General features: G+C 35.4%; 1 protein-coding gene and 1 long non-coding RNA gene across 2 annotated transcripts; one reads left to right on the forward strand and one right to left on the reverse strand.

The window, feature by feature from the left end:
* The first annotated feature begins 4,676 nt into the window (after positions 1 to 4,676).
* LOC104214989 (peroxidase 44-like) lies at positions 4,677 to 6,789 on the forward strand. The gene is made up of 2 exons (XM_009764725.2): positions 4,677 to 4,964; positions 5,851 to 6,789. Exons 1-2 carry the CDS (start codon positions 4,773 to 4,775, stop codon positions 6,610 to 6,612), a joined length of 954 nt encoding a protein of 317 aa, XP_009763027.1. The 5' UTR covers positions 4,677 to 4,772; the 3' UTR covers positions 6,613 to 6,789.
* Positions 6,790 to 14,343: 7,554 nt separating this feature from the next.
* On the reverse strand, positions 14,344 to 20,305 carry LOC104225237 (uncharacterized). Its single transcript, XR_011402084.1, has 3 exons — positions 20,018 to 20,305; positions 15,765 to 16,158; positions 14,344 to 14,415 (listed from the first exon to the last, which is right to left on the reverse strand). It is a non-coding gene; the product is annotated as an uncharacterized lncRNA (long non-coding RNA).
* Positions 20,306 to 20,541: the final 236 nt, after the last annotated feature.

Raw genomic sequence — 20,541 nt, forward strand, 5'->3', positions numbered from 1 at the left:
TTTTGTTTCATTTCATTTATAGCAAGTTCATAAATATCCCCACCCTCACTAAATTCAACAAACAAATCAGATAGTGCTGCAATATAAACTAAACAGTTTGAAATAGTAGGATAATATTGCCCAGAAAATGCATTTGTTGCAATTTGAAAATGTTCTAAAAAATCTAAAAGAATTTTAACATTAGTCCAATCTTGAGTGGTAAGCATTTCATCATCATCTTCACCACCTACCCGAGAATTAAACGTTGCATTAATTGGGTTTCTATATTCATATGCTACTACTAAACTTTCGTACATACAATTCCATCTAGTCGGGCAAGGTTTAGGAACCTTTCTTTCTCTAAGGCCATATTCATCACATTTTTTAAAATACTCTCTAAGTCTACTTCTACGGTTTGAATAAAAAAGCCAATTAAGAGCCATTCTAACCTTTTCAATTTCTATGTTTAATATTCGCATACCATCACCGACAATTAAATGATAAATATGACAAATACATCTAACATGGAAAATATTAGTAAATGCAGGATTTAGTGTTGTTGTAAGCATGCCTATAGCACTGGTGTTACTAGAAGCATTATCCATTGAAATTGCCATTATTTTATCGCTAAAGCAAAAATATCTACAAATATCTGCAACAGTGTTAGCTATAAACTTACCTGTGTGACGCGAATTAATTATTCTATATGCAATTATGCGTTTTTGCATTATCCATTCCTCATCTATCCAATGACTTGTAACAGTTAGGTAATCACAATCATTACCACTTCTACCAATATCAGTAGTAATAGAAATCCGATTAGGTATATGAGTAAATAAATAACGCAAATATTGTTCATATTCATGTTTGAATTTATAAATATCACTCTTAACTGTTGCGCGAGGCCAACCTTTATAAGTAGGATTAAACACTCTTCTAATATAATGAACCCAATTAGGATTAGAAGCAAAAGTATAAGGTAAGCACATAACAGTAATCATCTTTGCTAATTCTTCACGATCTCTATTTGGATCGTAATATAAAATACCTCCAGTGACAGTGTTAATTCCTGGTTGAACTAGATTTGAACCTGTACTAGGGTTAACCGCAGAATCTACACTTGTCCCCTCTAGATGCGCTTTCATTTGAAAAAATCTAGCCTTATCTCTAGGGTGTGTTTTTATGTGCCTAGTCAAACTACCTGTGCCGCTACGGTCTCCTACATATTTATGCGACATTAATTTCCCACAAGTTTTACACTTAGCCTTATTTTTTTCTCTTACTTGAGTAAAAAAATTCCAAACTAATGATGTTTCTAAGCGTTTAGCAGGTTCTCTATTAAAAGTAGGAGTTTCTACAGGTGGGTCGACCGGTGCATCACTTGGGTTATTAAGAGGACTAGTAGGTGTATCATCTAAATCCGGTGCTTGAGTTTCATCATCATCCTCATTTTCCTCATTATTTTCTAAGATGGTTTCATTAGGATAAAGAGCATTCATAATTTCATCATCTAATCTATCACCTGGTGCAACATTATGATAAAATTCACTATCGGTAAATTGAAAACAAGGGTGATCACTATCAAGAATTACGGAAGGAGGAGGACGTCTAGGTTGGCGACTACTTTCAACTTGCTTATCTTTTCTAGGTCGGGGAGCCGGGGGAAGGGTAGTTGGTTGGCCACTACTTTCACCGGTTTTATCTTTTCCTTTACCAAACATTTTTTTCAAAGTAAATGCCATATTAATTATAATTATGCAAACTAAACCACACAAAAATATATTCTAAAAACGTAAGAGTTGAAACGAGTTTACCGGATTGCCGAACAACTTCTTGAAAATTGAAAATCGTTGAACACTTGAAAACTTCAATTCAACAACTTCACAATTTTTCACGAAATTTCAACAATAAATTAAGTAATTGTAGTAGAGAGATTGAGAGAGATTGAGAGATATTGAGAGATATTGATGAATTGGTGAATAAAAATGAAAGAATGAGGGGGTATTTATAGTTGAGAAATGGGGAAAAGTGTAATTATATAAAGTTTGGGGGCCAAATGGCCATTTTTTTAACTTAAAAAACGGTCATATTTTCAGCCCAAACGGCTAGATTTTAAATATGGCCGTTGGAGATTTTTTTTTTTTTTTTGAAAAATAGCCGTTGGGCCCGCCAGGCCCGCCAGGACCGGCCCAGGCCCGCCTGCCGGTCCCGGGCTAAACGGTCCCGGGCTCGTGGGCTCAACCATGGAGACCAGCCCGTGACGGGCTCAGGAGGCCCACCAAGACCGGCCCACCCAGGACCGGCCCACCAGGCCCACCAGGCCCGTTAGGACTGCGGGCCCGGTCCGGTCCGGTTCAGGCCCGGCCCACCGAGCAGCATTAAGTCAGACTATATAACAGGAAGACTACTACAAAAAGCTGCTTGATCAAGGTTGACTTAAAGAAAGCTTATGACTCTATAGAATGGAAGTTTGTAAGGGAGATGTTACAAACCCTGAACTTCCCTGGAAAGTTTATAAGATGGATCATGGAATGCATATCTACAACTAGTTATAGCGTCAACTTGAATGGAGGAAGTTATGGAAGTATAAAAGGAAAGAGAGGGCTTAGGCAAGGGGATCCAATATCACCCCTTTTGTTTGTGATTTGTTTGGAGTATTTCACAAGAGTGATGGGGCATGTAGCTCAACAGAAGGAGTTTAGATTTCATACTAAATGCAAAGGACTAAAGTTGACACACTTATGTTTTGCAGATGACATGATTCTATTTAGCAAAGGGGAGTATACTTCTGTAATGCTTATGTTAAGGGGACTCATGACCTTTTCAAATGCTTCAGGGATGACAGTTAATGCAGAGAAGTCAAATATCTTTTGTGCAAATATGAACATGAAGGAAATTGAAGATATAAGTGAGATGACTGGGTACAAGAGAGGTAAGCTACCATTCAATTACCTAGGAGTACCTATATCCCCAAAGAAGCTGAATGCAGTTGACTGTGAAAAGCTAATAGACAAGATCCTAATACAAATTAAGGGATGGGGGTATAGAAACCTATCTTATGCAGGGAGAACTCAAATGGTGAATATTGTACTACTGCACCTGCACACCTACTGGGAATCTATCTTCATAATACAAAAAAGATTAATAAAAGCAATAGTAGCAATATGTAGAAACTATCTATGGGATGGGAAAGTGATTACTAACAAACCATCTTTGGTAGCATGGGATATTGTGTGCAGACCAAAAGAAGAAGGGGGCCTAGGAGTACATGAATGTGTGGCATGGAATGAAGCAACAATTGCTAAGTATGTATAGAACATTGAACAAAAGAGTGACATCTTGTGGGTCAGATGGGTGAATCATATCTATATAAAAGGGAAGGATTGGTGGCAATATAAAGCACCACAGGACTGTACATGGTACTGGAAGAAGATATGTGATATTAAAAGTAGATTTGAAACTGGATTTGAACAAAAAGGCTGGAAAGGAATGAGTAAACAATACAGAGTGAAAGATGGATATAAATGGAGAAGAGGAGAAGTACCTAAATGGCCATATGCTAGATGGATCTGGAGCAGACTGAATGTGCCAAAACGTTGCTTCATAAGGTGGCTGATTATGAGACACAGATTGCTTACAAGAGATCGACTACACATGATAGGTGTAAGCCAGGAGAAGACATGCCTTCTATGTGGTATGCATGATGAAACAATCCAGCACTTATACTTTGAGTGCCAATTCTCAAGAAGAACTGTGGAGGAATTATGCATATGGCTGGGTTTAAAGATCAACCATTTAGATCAGCACAACATATGGAGGAAGATAAGAAGAGGCATCAAAGGAAGAATATGCAGAGGATTTGGTGCTGCCATCATAGTAGCAGTCATGTATGGAATATGGAAAGCAAGAAATGAAGCTTTATGGAACCAAAAAGTGCCAATACCAGGAAAGATGTGACAGAGTATCAAAGAGGATAGCAAGCACATAATTCAATTGATTGGTGACAATAGGAAAAATAGGAAAGAAAAGGAATGGATAAACCTCTTGTATAGATAGTATACTATAGAGCAAACCTACCTAGTAGGGATGCATAGAAGTAAGCTAAAGTAGAATAGCTTATAGTTATAGTTGGTTACAAATTGTAAATATTCTTGTCAGGTGGAGATCAATAAAGTTTTCTTTCACCAAAAAAAAAATATTGTTTGATGTAGTGTATTAAAAATTAAAATGCATTGCATAATTTTTAAGAAAATTAGTCGTTTACTAAAATAAACTCCATATTCTTTAGCTTTAAGGGACTTTAAAGATAATTTTGTCTTTAATCATGCTAATGCATGCATTAATAGCCTTGGTATTTCTAACACCATGGTTTACTATGCATTATTTACCCATAGAATAATACCAAATAGGTTATATAATTAATAATTGCATTAGTACCACATATATGTTAAAAAATGTACCAAAGAAGAAAAACATACCCTAAGACGTTATTTTCTCTAATAATCGTGCCACCCTAAGACGTTATGTAAGAAGCCACTTGGATGCATTTAGCCATTTGTGCATTAACGCGTAGGAGAATGTGAACCGAATAAACTATTTTTGACATGCCCACTAGGTGTCCGTTGACGATGCATGTGGCCAGCGTCAGAACCCCCTTCTCCTGCATCTATATATATTTCTTGAATGGCTTTGATCAGCTTCATCACTAGCTAGTAGGGAAAACCCAGAATAGACTGTACAAACTATCTTCAATTTGTAGAACTCTCTCAGAAACATCCTTCTGTTCTGTGAAAATGATATTACCATTAATATTTCTCTGTTGTGTTTTTCATTTAGTTTCAGCTCAACTTCGAGTTGGCTTTTACAATTCTACGTGTCCACAAGCTGAAACTATTGTTCGACAAGCTGTGCAAAAGCAGTTCAATAGCGACCGTTCCATCACTGCAGCTCTGCTTCGCATGCATTTTCATGACTGCTTTGTGAGAGTAAGTGTAGTACTTCAAGTTTTACTTTTTCTTCTCTAACTGCTACTCCCTCCGTTTAGAAATAGAATGAATCTTTAATTTTACTATTTAAAAAATCAAATAAGGTTTTTTTGATCCTGTTTTTTTGCTAATATTTTAGATCAATTCGTATACTGGAAATAAATTAATTTAACTTCGTACTCCGAAAAGCTTCAAACAAATTAAAACGGGGAATGGCTTTCTTGATCAAATAGACTCGCACAACCTTCTTTTAGCGTTCTCCTCCAACACCCACGACCATATTTATCATTTCGTGGTGGGCTCTTATATTGTCGGGTAAATTGCATCAATGATCATTCAAGTTAAGCTTGTAATACAAAAGTCTTTTTCGCAGAAGCTCATTCCTATATATAAGAAATACGTAATAATCATATTTCACGTCGATAATCATTTGATCTCCCGCAACTCACACAAGAAAAGATACTAAATTATACTTAAAACCATGCACTTTTTCTCATTTATCAATTTACTTTGTATTATTTTTATACAATGTCTATGTATCTATATACATATAGTGTGTAGAAAAAAAATGTATTTACTTACAAAATGAAAAATATATAATTGAGAAACAGTGACGAATAGCACCCCGTACAAAACAGTACCTCTACCTGGTTCTATGCAAGCATTATTCCAGAGTTAATGCGCAGAGAGCAATATCTCGTATATTCATTTTATCGTTAGAGGCACTTTCACCTGGAAATGGAAAATATATTTTGCCAACATCGTTTCCCATTGCTCGTAATTTTAATTGTTAGAATATATTTTCTATTTTGTATTCAAGATACTTATAAATTCAAAAAATTGCTTCTAATTGTGCTTGTTTACGTAACGTAAAACTGAACTTCAGGGTTGTGATGCATCCATACTTATAAAGTCAACAAAGTCTAAGCAATCGGAAAGAAACGCTGGACCAAATCAAACAGTACGAGGTTTCGAGCTTATAGATAATATTAAAAAAAGCATAGAAATATCATGTCCATCAACTGTTTCATGCGCTGACATAATAACACTAGCAACCCGGGATGCAGTAGCGCTAGCTGGAGGTCCTACCTATGCCATTCCAACTGGAAGGAGAGATGGCCTGGTTTCAAATGCAGCAGATGTAAACTTGCCAGGTCCATCATTTACAGTTCCACAAGCCCTCCAATCGTTCACAAACAAAGGGCTGTCCTTAAATGATATGGTGACCCTATTAGGAGCTCACACTGTCGGAGTTGCACACTGTAATTTTTTCCAAAATAGGCTTTCTCCGGTACCTGATAACACCATGGATCCTACTTTGGCTGCCCAACTCTTGAAAACTTGTTCGAAAAGCACCGCAACAGCGTTTTTGGATCAGAATACATCTTTCACGATAGACAACCAGTTCTTTAGACAGATTATGTTAAAAAAAGGCATTCTGAAGATTGATCAAGAGCTTACCTTGGATAAGTCTAGTGCTTCAATTGTTTCAGGTTTTGCTTCCAACGAGAATACCTTCAGACAGAGTTTCGCAAATGCAATGATAAAAATGGCAAGTATTGATATTCTCGTTGGACGCGCTGGAGAAATTAGAAATAATTGTGGGGTCTTTAACCCGCCAAATCAGAAGGGTCACAAGGTTCTTTAGGAAGCATAGGTTATGATATAGTATGTTTGAAAAGAATTTTATTTTCCCGAAAGTAGTAGGTGCATGTTTTGCATTATTTTAAGGTAATTGTAAAATATCTAGGCATTATCGTTTCGTATTATCTAGGCACAATTATATATTGAGAAAAAGACACTAAGAACTCTTTTAAGAACTTTATGATCAAAATGTTTTCTTTTTTGAAAAGGTAAAATACATACCTTACCCGTCGACCTTGTCTCCACATCCCTCTTATACACCTCTTAAATACGGGAATAATATTACACATCAAAACTTTTAAAGGTGTATCAATTACACATCACTTCGATATTTGACCACATCTGCTTAAAAATTGCTCTTACACGCGCCAATCAACATCTGACACGTGTCAAATCGGAACAAAAAAAATGAAAAAAACCTATGCCCTCCCCACCCCCCAAAACCCCCTCTTCTCATCTTCCCAAAGAAAAAAAAATACAGAAAAGAAACCCCCCTCCTCATCTTCCCAACTCCATCATCTTCTTCACCACCACCATACTACCACCAACCCTTCCACCGCAAGAACTTTCTTCCCTAACTATAAATTCAATTCTTTACTTATTTTTAACAAGTTTTAACAACATCCATTACAAATCATTATACAAAATTCAAATTCAACTTCAAACCCAAAGCTTCAAACTTGTTAATGGTGCTTTTTTAAATTTTATCAAAATTAATTACCTAAGTAAATTTTTACTCAACAATAATCATGAATTCAAACTAATTTTCTAGGTCATGGAATACCAAAATCAACAAAACCCGATTAAATTTTCAAGCTTTTTCAAAAAGTCAATAATGATGATTTTTACAATACCCAATAGCTCCTATGTTTTTTTTTTCTTAATCATGGGAGTTGGAGAGACAAAACATGAGGGGTGGATAAAACTAGGATAGAGGTTGGGGAAGAAGACGAAACGGGAGGGGGGGGGGTTAGGAAATGCTGGGGTTTGGGGTTGGGGAAGAAGACATGATTATATTTTGTTTTCTTTAATTTGAAAAGGAAATAGTTAAAAAAAAGGAAATTTTTTTAAAAAAAACATAATTTCAGGTGAATGTTTTAGTTTTCGCGCGCCTCTTTTATGTGTAATACACGTGTGTGACACATAGCACAAGAGGTGTGTAATTGACACACTTTTAAAAGTTTTAGTGTGTAATGCTATTCCTGTATTTAATAAGTGTGTAAGAGAAATTTGAGTACAAGGTCGATGGGTAAAGTATTTATTTTACCTTTCTGAAAATAACAGAATATGTCCCTTTTGAAGATTTTATTACATGGATACCCTTTCCCTTCCCAGGGCCAAGTTGCACCAAAGTTATCACTTTTTCTTGTTTATTCACCTTATTTTTCTTTTTCTTTTTCTATAATTTTTTCCTTTTTTTGTTATTTTTTTAGTTTTCTTTTTTTCTTTTTTTTAAAATATTGCACTATTTTTTAAGTTTTTTAGAGTTATTTTTTTTCTTTTTTGTTATTTCTATTAACAATCTCTTACTATTTTTTATTTTATATTTTTGGTCTTAATTTTTATGATTTTTTTGCGATATTTCTTTATTTTTTAATTTTGTACTATTAGTAAAATCTCTTAGTCCAAAATATTTGTCACTTTTTTTACTTTTTTTTAGTGTTGGTTTTTTACTTTATTCTTTTCGTAATAAAATTATGCACTCTTTTTTTTTGTTTTTTTTTATTTTCTTTATTTATAAATATTTTGTTCTTTCTAGTGATAATCCCTCCCTCTTTCTTACTTTTTTTTTTCTTATTTTTTGTTTATTGTTTTTTGGTGTATTCTTTCCAGTAATTACTTCGTGTAAAATATGTGTCATTTTCTCCCTTATTATTATTATTATTATTATTATTATTATTATTATTATTATCTTAGTTTTTCCTGTTATTTTTTAGTGAAAATTTCCGCTAAATTTTTTATCATTTTTTTCACTTTTGTATTTGTTTTTGTTCTTTCCATATAAATAATCGAGTCCTATAATTATGTATTAGTATAATATCTACATAATTACTAATCGATTATAATTAGTTAGAGTTATCATGGTATTCTTTTTTAGTTCTTTTTAAAATTTATTTATTTTATATTTGTAGATGACTTTTTAAAATTTTCTAAGAAAATTCAAATTTTTTGATAATAAATATTTTATCACTCTTTTGAACCTTTTTTGTTCTTTATAGCTAAATTGACAAATTCTAAAATTTGGTATACTACATTAATCATGCTATACCAATGTGTAGTATATTAAGAATATGTGAATACCATAATTCAAAGTAATCATAATATATCATTGTGTAGCATACCAAGAATATTAGGAATATCAATTAATATACATACTCAAACAAGTATCACGATCTAAAACCAGCAACCAGTCTTGATGACGCCTAACTCACTTGCAAGGCAAGCCAAACATAACAAAAGCAAAACATAAATACTTAATTAACAAAAATAGTACAAAGTCTAAGGCCAATAACATAAATAACAGCGTCGGTACATAACAAATCCTTCAATCTGATAATATAATGTCATGAACTCTAATCAGAGGTATAAGTCTGGACTACAAAAATAATAATATTGTCTGAATGAAAATAACAATACTAAAATGAAAAGAGACGCCAAAACTGCAGTCGAGATGCATCTCTACCTCGTCTCTCAAAAGATAAACCCAGCAATAAATCTCAACTACTGATGGCTCGGCCCAATACCTGGATCTGTACAATTAAGTGCAGAGTATAGTATGAGTACAACTAGCCACATTTACTCAACAAGTATCATAACTAACTTCGGCGAGGTAATAAAAGCAAGAATTATTAATGATACTCACTAATCACCTGAACAGTTCATAAATCTCATAAGTACAGAGCAGTAGTAGAATCAAGTCATAAATCACAAATAAGGCTACCTTGGTACATAAGATAACACAACATGCTCTGCTCAATTTTTAATCCAGCATATAGAGAAGATATGGGAAGAAAACAGGTAAACAACCAAGAAAATTGCAAGTAAGAAGAAATGCAATAACCAAATCAAATATTGTCCAGTCTTTCCTCATACCGCATGTATAACATCAAGAGAGAAATATGAGAGGTTGACCCTAGGGGATGAATCATTATCCACACGTTACAGAGATAACTCACGTGCTATAAATATCAATCGCACGACATATTCACATGCTACAAGTCCAAACCATATCACACATGAAGCAGATATATAGGAAAATATGTGCATGAACAATGGATTCCAAATTTCATACTCATGGACTATAAGTGACATGCTAAGGTGTATGCATGACCGAAGTGTGTTACCATATCTTGAATCAGACAGTTACATCACGAAAGTAGCAATTATCAGGTTCAATTAGGAGATTAACTTCTATGTAACCTCAAACAGGATTTAAATAACTATCAAAAGAGGTACAAATATAAGAAACATCACATCATGAAGCTTAATAATCAATACAAGGCATATCATAGCCTAAGCACTACCTCGAGTATGAATAATATTCTGGTGCATACACACGGGTTCAACTCCACACATGTGCGCCACCCATAGCACGAAACTATCACAAATAACTTAGACAGCTAGTGCTTCAACTAAATTTAGGTAAGATACTTACCTCAAACAATCTAAACCGGTACTCGAGAAAGCCTTTCATGCGTGAATCAACCTCCGGACGGCTTGAATCTATCCAAAATGACTTAATAACATCAATATAAGTCATAGAAAATAATCCCAAATAATAAAGCTTCGATCTTTAACTAAAATTAAAAATATCAACCCAAAAGTCAACCTCGAACACGCACCCCGAAACCCGATAAAATCGTAAATTTCGGACATCCATTTCCGTACGAGTCCAAATATATGTGTTTGTCACGATCCCAGTTCGCCCTCCGTGAACTGTCGTGACGGCACCTAGTCTCTACGACTAGGTAAGCCTAACAAATGCGGAACATGAATGAAACTTGCGGAAGAAATAATCAAAAACCAAAATAACTAAATGGAAACAATAGTTATAATGCCGCTCGGCGTATACCACAGAACATTCTCAAAATCAAGTACACTATCCCAAAACCCGAAAACTCACGGAAACACATGCCTTTGGAATATCTAACAGTTTAACTCCAGAATATCTAACAAGAAAGAAAATACATAAGGGCAATGTTTAACAGCTAGAATAGAAAGGGACTCCTCGGTCTGCGGACGCAGCAAATGTACCTCGAAGTCTCTAGAGCAGTCGCCTCCCTCAAGGATGGTAGGCCTGAGTAGCGGTACCTGGGTCTGCACATGAAAAATATGCGAAGAAGGGGCATGAGTACACCACAGCAGTACTCAGTAAGTGCGAAGCCTAACCTCGGTTGGGTAGTGACGAGGAAGGTCAGGGCCATACTGAGGTTAAATAAAATATAAAGATCAACAGTATAGAATAGAACAGTATAAATAAGTACAACAGTAAAATAACACAGGATGTACAGGACAACAACAACTACAGAAGCAAGGTAAACACGAAAAGGAAATACAGCTCAACACCAATAATAACAATCGGGGATCTCCCAAGATAACGTCCTGTAGTCCCATGTTTACATATCCAATGGATCTCCCGGAATTTCGTCCCGTAGTCCAACTCATAGTGCATGGGATCTACCAGAATCTCGTTCCGTAGTCCCAAATGTAAATATCCAGTACAGAGGGAATCTACCGGGTGCATTCCCATAGTTCCATATAACTGTGCAGGGGGATCTACCGGAATCCCACATCCGTAGTTCCAAAATAAACAGACAAAGGGGAGCTACCGGAATCCCACGTCCGTAGTCCTAAAATAAAAAGACAAGGGAGGAGCTACCCGAATCCCATACCCGTAGTCCCAAAATAAATACACAGCAACAACAGGAAAATATATAAAAATGGCAAAATTTCATATTAAGGCAACAAGTGATTCTAGCCTAGCATGCTACACAGAATTCAGGTAAGGCAGATTGAGCAAATAAGGCAATTAAGTCACTTAGACATGCTTTCCTAAACTAACAACATGCTTAATAGTGCAAGTAATAAAACAAGAAAGGAAACATACTAGTGATTACTTATTGAAAAACCGAATTTCCAACAATTAGCACAAGTACGCACTCGTCACCTCACGTACAAGGTATTTCAATTACCAAATATACTAATCCTAAGGGGAAGGTCCCTCACACAAGGTTAGACAAGCCACTTACCTCGAACCGGCTCAAAATCAACCCAAGACCACACTCTTGCCACGAGTACTTGACTCCAAAGGCCCAAATCTATTCAATTCAATTGCATAATGTAAATAACACTTCAAGTAGCTGATTCTACAAAGAAATTCTAAGCTAATATGAGAAATTATGTAAAATAACCAAAACGCCCCTCAGGCCCACATATCGGAATCGGGTAAAATTTATATTTCCAGAAACCTCGCACTCTCACGAGTTCAGTCATATCAAAAGTACCAAAATCGGACCTCAATTTGTCCCTCAAATTATCAGTCAAAGGTCTCCAATTAGACAAGCCCTAACCCCCCAATAACCACTAACTTTCCTTAATTTTTCATGCTTAAATTGATAAAAATCATTCCAATAATGAGTTTAAGGACCAAAAACCTTACCCCAATGAACTCCTCTGAAAATCCCTCTTGAAAAGTGCTCCCCAAGCTTCTTTCCGTTTTGAAAAAGATGAAAATGGCTAAATTTCGCGAAGGCAAGAATTTATAGGTTCTGCCCAGTGATTTCCGCATTTGTGGCCCTGGGACCGCTTCTGCAGTCCCGCCTCTGTGAGGACTTCATCGCATCTGCGACTTTCATTTAAAGGCCAATTTCCGCATCTGCGGTTACCCTTCCGCAGGTGCGGTACCACTTCTATGGTGAATTACCCGCATCTGCAGAACCTGTTGATCCTCCCCAAATCCGCATTTGCGCTTGCTCCGCTGCTTCTGCAGCTCCGCACCTGCGGGACCCAAACCACAGGTGCGGTTATGATAGTAAACCAGCTGCTGCAGCAAACTTCAAACTCCAAATCCTTCTGCCAACCATCCGAATTCATCCCGAGGCTCCCGGAACCTCAACCAAAGGCACCAACAAGTCACAAACCACTATTCAAACTTGTACCAATCCCTAAAACACCTAAAACAATATCGAAACCTCGAATTAACCATGGATTTAAGCCTAAGAACTCCAAAATTCTCATAATACGCTTTCGATCAAAAAGTCTATCAAACCTCGTCCGAATGACTTGAAATTTTGCACACACGTCACATTCAACAGTATGGAACTATTCCAACTTCCGGAATTCCATTCCGGCCCTCGGATCAAAATCTCACTATCGGACCGGAAACTTCAAAAATTCAACTTTCGGCATTTCAAGCCTAAATTAGCTACGGACCTCCAAAACACAATCCGAACATGCCCCTAAGCCTGAAATCACCCAACGGAGCTAAAAGAACCATCGGATTTCCATTCCGAGGTCGTCTTCACACTATTCCGACTACAATCAACTTTCCAACACTTAAGCTCTCATTTAGGGACTAAGTGTTCCAAAACTCTCCGAAACTCAAAATCGAACATCCCGACAAATCAAAATAGCAGAAATAAACTTGGGGAAAGTAGTTAATAGGGGATCGAGGCGTTAATTCTTAAGATGACCGGTCGGGTCATCACATCCTCCTACACTTAAACATTCGTTTGTCCTCGAACGAGTATAAAGACATACCTGAAGTAGTGAAAAGATGAGGGTAACGGCTGCACATATCCTGCTCGATCTCCCAGGTCGCCTCCTCGATCGGCTGGCCCCGCCACTGAACCTTTACTGATGCAATGTTCTTGACCTCAACTTTCTAACCTGCCTGTCCAATATTGCCACTGGCTCCTCAACATAGGATAGATCCTTTTCCAACTGGACTGAAATGAAATCCAACACGTGCGACCACTACTAGAAAATGAGCTTATGGAAACAGCCGGAAAACCGTTGCAATAGACAGGTGAACCGTTGCCATAGAGTTATTGGAACGGTTTGGCAACAGTTACATACGCTGCGGTGCCAATAGATCTAGAGTAACGTTTCTTGCAACGGTTATCTAAATCGTTGCTGGAGGGCAATCTATCGCAACGGTTTTTCCTCTACCTGAAGCAACGAATATTTCTTTCCAGTTGCAATGATTAGAAATTGTTACCATAGCGTTTACAGCAACGGTTGGAAGCTGTTACCATACAATTTATTGCAACGGTTATGTAAGCTATTGCAACGTTTATTTATTGATATCCTAACGGTTTCATTACGCTAATGTAACGGTTTTATTTCTTTTGCAACAATTTTAACTACCTATTGTATCAATTTTTCGTACATTTTGGAACGATTTGTAAGATCTATTGGAACAGTTTGCAAGACCTATTGGAACGGTTCTAACTACCTATTGTATCAGTTTGTTGCACATTTTGGAACAATTTGTAAGACCTATTGGAACGGTTCTATTAGACTATTATACCCTGGCTGTAAATGAATATTTTATATATATAATAATTTGTAATAATCTGGAATTTATATAAATAAAAAGATAAAATACTTCATAATTTATATTATCTCCATAAAACCAAAATGTTTTAACCCAAATCACATAAGTCATACATTTCAACATCAAGAGTTAGAGTAAGTTTCAAATGTTGATAACAAAAGATTCCTAGAACATGGACAACAATTTAAAATTCTTAAGTAAGGTCTAGATCTTCACAATCTCCATCTTCCCTTTCTTCAATTGATCCACCTACACAAGAGGATAAATAAAGTCATTATCCTTCAAGGTTTGGTTTATCATTATAAGAATGGGTATGGTCCATAAACAATGCATAAAGCACAAAGTTGAACAACTAAAGCAAAGAAATCAAGCAAAGAAAGATATATTGGGAACTTTGCACAACAAATTAATCATTCTACTATTGTTTCACATATATGATAGGACTATTTTCTTACAGAACCAATCAAGTGGACTTCTTTATCAAAGTTAAGTAACAAATTACACAAAATAACAGTAAGAATCTCAAAGACAAGGGAAAAAAAGAAGACAAAATGCATAAAAGTCCTAGTCTAAAAGGCAAAATACATAGTACACACAAAACTAAGATCAACACGATATTGCACAAACCACTGATAGTAATCACTTTCCAATTCAAGAACCTCAAAACTCATTGAACTAAACCCCTGTACCTCAATAAGATGCAAATGTCCACTTGACTGCCGAAAATACCTTATATTCCTTTTTAACACGCCATTTGGAATCACAGTGCTAGGCATAGTTTTAAAGCACAAAGAATTCAAATTGAACCTTAAAAAGGATCCATTTTCACTAACCCAATGCATACAACCATTCAAGAAAACACCCTGAGCTAAAAAATATTCCAGCTTTATATCCAATATCTCCTTAGAATCTCTCCAAATTATAGTTTCTGATGAGTACAGAAAATTCATAAACCCCATTTGATTTAATGACACATACAAGTCTATAACTATCAGACAACATTGGGTCAAAAGCCAAATTCATTATAATAACTTGACGAAGCTCTGTACCAGCTGGAAGTTGTGTTACATTGGTGGGTACATATGAGTTCCATTTCTTAGGGCAATAGTAGATCTACATATGATAGGACATTAGTCAAAACTAACCAAATAACAAGTAAATTGGACTACCATATAGTTGTAGACAAATTGAGATTTATAAACAAGCAATAAAAATAAGAAAACAAACCAACCTGTCTGGTGTATACGCACGCAGTAAATAAAAACCGAAAGCAAAGAGAAGAAGTGAGAAAGGAGCAGAAGTAATCTGAATACATAAGCCTTGACAATGTAAGCCTTGCAGCTATAATAACCTCATACTCAGGATTCTTGAATAACTACTCTCCCTTGACATTGAAACCCAAATACAAGACCAAGCAACCCATCATGTCCTATTTCAAGAGGCCAACATACTGGACCAATCAATGACAAGAACAGACATACTGGATCAAACATACTGGACCAAACAACCCACCATGTTGAACTAACTAAATTATCATTTTCTCCATGTCTCATCACAACCCAAAAATAAGGTTGCAGAGCCAAGATAGATGTACTAACCTTGATTATTACTCCCAGTAGATAGACGATTGATTAGTTACACAACAGCTTGTTGGGCAGATGAAGCATCTCCAGGTGAACGAGCATTGAAAGCTAGCATGCTGGGATTAACCCGTAAATCTAGATTCAGATGCTTAAGTTGTGAAATGATGTTAACTGCAACTTGTAGTTCGATGACATCTTTTTGTGCATTGAACATTTCCTGCAATCTTTGCTCTATTCTTTCTTCCATTTCCTCCAATTTTTGCTCCATCACCTCATCAGTAGAACTTAAAGAGGTTCCGAAATCTCCCACTTTTCTTTTTAAGAAAGTCTTGGTAACCCCACATCCATACAATCTTAGGCGACCTGGATGCTCAGGTCCCTTGACATAGCTAGCAAAAGAATAGATCCTCTTTTTTGTATATGGAGAAAAGGTAGGCATGAGATCACTATTGGAACATAATATCACAAAGTGTAGGTAGGAAGCATGCTTCACCACTCATATCTCCTAGGCTTAGAAATATTAACAGACATGCATTATGCAGAGGGAGTTTAAGAACATGTTTTGTTGGTTTCACTATAGGCCTAATGCTCACAGTTCTCTTAGGCAAGTTTATATTGAAAGAGTAGGTCTCTAATACTTCTATGACACCAATAGAGCTAAGAGCATGCACACATCTCACTAAGACATGATCACCTTAATAGTTAAACTAACAACTCACAGTACATTAACACACAAATATGCAAATAGGTCCACTTAGTACATGAGTTAGTATATGGTCCATTATAACACATTGGCTTAGCTTAATAGATAAAATTGTTTGAACAAGGATAGATCATTAGGGTAAGTTCTTTACAGGATCACTTACACTAACCATTTCCTTTATCACATAAGATTAGGAACTACTAGAAGTGAACAAAGTGATGTAAAGATAAACTTCTTCAAGCTACTGTCATGAAATGCCCTATGGGTATATAAATTATTAAAATTATATAAACAAGAGTAATTATAAAATATTGATAAAAAATATTATTACTCACTCTAAATAGAATATATTTAAAAGAATATAAAAAGTTTCTTCTTTAATCATCTGATTCCATCCAGTATCATCAAACTCATTCTCCTCTTCCGATGTTTCTATAATTGTATCATGTGAATGTTATGCATTAGATGGAATATCAATGACATCAACGGGTGCATCGTTTCTTGAGCATCCAAACTCAACATTAACTAATCCACTTAAGGAACCAACGTCATCATTAGGCTCCCTCCAAAATGCGTCTTCAATATTGGGGCAATTCTCTTCCTCTAAATCATATAAATCAACAGAGACTTTATTCCTTGCATAATAAACATCTTTCTAAACAGGATCCTCTACATAAAAAACTTGATAAACCTGTGATGCTAATACAAAAGGGTCATTTGTACTACATAATTTCTTAAAGTACACACGGGTTAACCCGTATTCATCTATTTCATTACGAAACCAGTCGCATCTAAATAGTACACCACTAAAACAACCCCAATAATCAATCTCAATGATATCCTAAATATCACCATTGTATAACCTCACCATCGATGGGATTTTGGTCCCTAGAGCTAGCAAAGCTATCGGTTGTTGCCGATAAAGTCACTCCATTGTTTTGAGTCTTGCATCGGGAATCCCGTTCTATGGTATGAAATCGGTATCCATTAATGAAATATGCAGTATATTTTTTGGCGATCGCATTAGGCCCTTTAGCTAGCCATCTTACATAATTGGGCACTTCAATATTTTTAACTTTCTCAGCAAACCAATTGTTGAATTCCCGACTATGATTTCTTGCCCTTTCCCATGCATTTGATCTACTGCGATTACCAATTAAATTCTTAGGTTCCCTGCAATCATGAATATTGTACTAATCTTAAGTCTCAATCTGAGGCAGATATAGGGAACAAGTTAAGACTGTTAGTTGGATAATTAGATTCTCTTTTTATGTTTGAAGTATCATGTAGATTATCTTCTCTGAGTTTCAGTAATTTGGTTTAATGTAATATGTATAACAAAAAACCTTTATTATCTTCCGATACTTGTTCACCTTGGGCATTGAAAATGAATCTGTGGAGAAATCATCACATTCGAGAAACAGAATTTTTCTCACCGTGAGTCATACATAATCACTCGTGATGGTTGCATCTTAACAAATTTAACTCTTTAATTTCTATGTTGAGTTGCTAAAATTCTAAGCTCTTAAAGACAATAAAAGCAACATACTGGATTAGTCTTTTGCTCTATTTCAAATGTTTTATGTTCCTAGGTTCTTATGTTGCTCTATTAGAAACTCACCAGATTCAATGCTTTTTGGTACTCACATCACTTATTTGTAATAGTCTATGTCCTATTATGTTGTTTATTCATGAATTATTTATTCATGGATACTTCCTCTATCTCTCCAAGAAATGGTAGAAAATATCCTTTAAACCAGCACTAAGGCATCTATTCTGTTTTACTAATTATTTTTTAATTCTAAACTAACTAGAGATATCTAAATTTTATATATTCATCTATTCTGTTTCACTATTAGTTCAAGAATGTTAAATTCTTGCATTAATATTAGGTGTAGTTGATAGAGTTTTTTCATTAGCTATCCAAAGTGAAAGACACTACTATGAATCCTTATTCATGAGTTACAATTGAAGTTTTTTTTCTGTAATTTCTCCTATTTAATGAAATCCATGAAGTGATATTATGTCCAACTATAAGTTGTCCCTATATCATTTACACTATAACTATTTCTTTCCTATAAGTTGTCCCTTTCCATGAAGTGATATTATGAAATCCATTTTACAAAATGAAGACGAAACCAATCAATAAAAATAGTTGTCTATTGGTTACTCATTCCTCCACAACTCCATGTGATATACCTAATGCCTGCTATTTCATTACATCTATCTTGAAAAGCAATAATTAAATTACAAGAACATGATCAAACAAAATCTCAATAATCAAGTATGACAAACAAAACTAGAGAAACATGTTCTGGTGGTAAGAATACCAAGATTGTCACAATACAAATCAGATTCTATAACAGAAAACCTTATTTAAAAGGACTTTATCTGCTCTACAAGCAAGAATTTCGAGCAGCAAACAAGTGGTCCTAGGTCATAGTTCACCAATATGAAAGTAGCGCAGCTGTAGCACTAGACATATCCCTATCATCCACTGGGTTAAAACGTTAATAATACAAGTGAAAAAAAACTACCTGACATAGCAAAAAGAGGAGGACAAACTGTCATGTTACAAAAGCTGGATTCAGTCTTCACAAGCAAATGTCACATGTTATAACATCATGTCTCAACTTTTGAGGCAACCCCTTTGTTTGCATACTGGCAGAGAAAGGCAAACAAACACTAACTGAAAGTGTTTTTTGTTTCAAAAAAGGTTGAAAAGCTTTTGCACTAAAAAGTTTTTCAAATTTTCCTAAAAGTGAATCACTTCTTTCTAATAGAGTTGGCCTTTTCCTACTTTGGTGACTCGAATCCACAATCTTATGGTTGGAGGTGGAGGATCTTTATAATTCATTTGTCCCTCCCTGTTGAGAATGCAAATCTAAACAGTCATTGTTAGGCAAGTAAACAAGAAAAGGAAGAAAGCACAGAGATAAGAACAGTGGTCTGACAAATCTTTGGCTTTAATATAGCCCAAGAATTGATACATTGAAACTACATTAGTTCGAGGTGAGTGCTTAAGCATAATATGAGTAATATAAGTTCCCATATAGCAGTAGATACTCTAGGATATTTTAAGAATGAGACGGTTGAACTATCAGTTTGATAAAAACATAAAGAGAAGCCAACACCGACATCAAATGCTTAAGCACTTTAGATCAGAACTGCTTTTATGCGCTGGAAAATAGCTGACTTTTTCAGAGTCATTGGCCATAAATTTAGACAGAGCCAATAAGTTTAAAACCTACACAAGGAAAATAAACACAGTTCGCCTCAAAATTGACTGTTACTTTGTACAAGTTCAACACCGGAAAGATTCATTGAAGCATGAAGCAGAAGCCAAAAACAGCATCAAGGAAAACATGGGATGCTAAAAAATTTCAACAAGCAGAAAAGAATACCAATGTAATAGAGAAAAAGAGAAAGAAATAAAATTACATCAAACCAAACTAATCAAATATTAAGAAACAATATTGAAATCAAAAAGCACAAGAAATAAACCAATATTGAAAGCGTAATTCTAACAACACCTAGGTGAAGAAAAAGAATGAGATTAACATACCTCTCAGAATAATCAGAAGACATGCAACAACAATCTCCCTTTTTTAAGAACCTCTACAATCAAGAATCGCGTTTGTTTCACGAAACCTAGCTTCGTTTGGACAGCTTCTTCGACTCGACCATAAAATTGATTTTCAAATTTGGGTATTTTGGTCTATCTTTGAGATGAATCTACAGGGAAACGGAGGATTTTAAGATGAATCTATTTCTGAATTTGGATTTTAGGAGTTAAAGAGAGGATTTTGAGGAATGAATTTTGAGAGGAAAAAATGGTGGAAATGGGTCTCGTTCTGAAAATCGAGTGCAGGTGAGTTTGCTGGGAAAAGGGGAAATAAAGATTAGTTTTAAGTTTTATATTATTAAAATTAATCAAAAATAAAAAATAAAAAATGGGGTTCATTTGGTGGGTTTACCAAATTATTGGGGGGAAAGTGAAGAGGGAATGAAAACCGTTCCCATAAAAATAAAATTTTTTAGAACCGCTCCAATAAATGGGTCTATTGGAACGGTGTACAGACCGTTGCG

The sequence above is a fragment of the Nicotiana sylvestris genome, chromosome 9 (genome assembly GCF_000393655.2).
Source record: "Nicotiana sylvestris chromosome 9, ASM39365v2, whole genome shotgun sequence".
Lineage (NCBI taxonomy): Eukaryota > Viridiplantae > Streptophyta > Magnoliopsida > Solanales > Solanaceae > Nicotiana > Nicotiana sylvestris.